Here is a 1,166-nt window from a genome sequence, read left to right on the forward strand (position 1 = left end):
ATTAAAATGTAAAATCAAAATCAGAAAGCATGCAATAACTCAACAGAATTCTCCAAGTAGGTGCACTTTGGACTACACATTACATTAATAAATGTGTGCTTTACATTTTTCCTAAGTCCATCTTTGGAGAGTTAGCCAAATTGAGTACTTACAGTGAAAGAATACTACTCCAGTGAATGAAAAGAAAGAAGAGAAAACTGTAGTGTCGAGAAAGGTTATTCATTCAGGAATCTGAAGATTTTGAAATTGTGTAACAAAATGGCAGGAATGTTTTCCGTTTTGTGACATATAATGGGAAATCTTTCCTCCTATGGAAAGTTATGAGAAGTATTATATGATAAAAATGGTTCTCGGAAAAAATAAAATAAAAAAGAGTATGTGATGTTTATCTGCAAGGTTATTATATTTTTAAAGAAAAGAAAAGAAAGAAAGCTCTGAGGTAATCATTTTCATTATGAAGATATTGTTATAGGTGTTTCATAGATACATTTACAGTATTGTTCTGTCTTCTCTTATTTTCTCTCACTAAAAGAACTTAAGCAAAATGTTATGCAAATTATGCATATATCAATTTAGCAACTTTAAAACATGAATTAGAAAGTTTCAGGAACATTAAAGATATAATACAAGTAAACCAAATATGGAAGGGAGACACTGCCATAAAATGCATTATGGATGAAGTGTGTGATTCTGATAGAAAATAAACACTTGCATTATCCTCCTTTCCATGGTCTATTTTTTATATATTTTTATTGAGTGATAGATTTATATATTTGTTTTATTTGTGTTCCTCACAAATTTTCTTTATTTTATTTTAGTAAGTTTGTTTTTACAAAGAAATATACTTAATGATGTGATTATTATTTCATTTGTACCTTTTAACAAGGTGTTTCCCTTGTTTAAATCCATATTGCTAAGACCAGCATCTTTCATTGCAGAAGATACGCAGCGAAGGGAGTTTTGATTTACCATGTACAGAGGCCAAAAAGACTGTAAATAGGAATCTAAATCGATATAGAGATGTTCTTCCATATGACCACACCAGAATAAAACTAAGTGGAACCAATACAAACTATATTAATGCATCACTTGTTCAGGTGAGTTTTTGTTCCAATTTGGTGTTCGGATTTTCATGTGTGCATGTGTGAATTGGTGAAATGTAAACA

At 30.0% G+C, this 1,166-nt stretch overlaps 1 protein-coding gene across 1 annotated transcript in view; it reads left to right on the forward strand.

Moving 5' to 3' along the window:
• LOC119585086 (tyrosine-protein phosphatase non-receptor type 2-like) overlaps positions 1–1,166 on the forward strand; it is a gene marked incomplete in the record, with an annotated part of 74,581 nt that overhangs the window by 22,158 nt on the left and 51,257 nt on the right. The window contains 1 exon segment of the mRNA XM_037933706.1: positions 939–1,097. Coding sequence (XP_037789634.1) covers positions 939–1,097 — 159 coding nt within the window.

Source organism: Penaeus monodon, chromosome 19 (assembly GCF_015228065.2).
Source record: "Penaeus monodon isolate SGIC_2016 chromosome 19, NSTDA_Pmon_1, whole genome shotgun sequence".
In the NCBI taxonomy this organism is placed as follows: Eukaryota; Metazoa; Arthropoda; class Malacostraca; order Decapoda; family Penaeidae; genus Penaeus; species Penaeus monodon.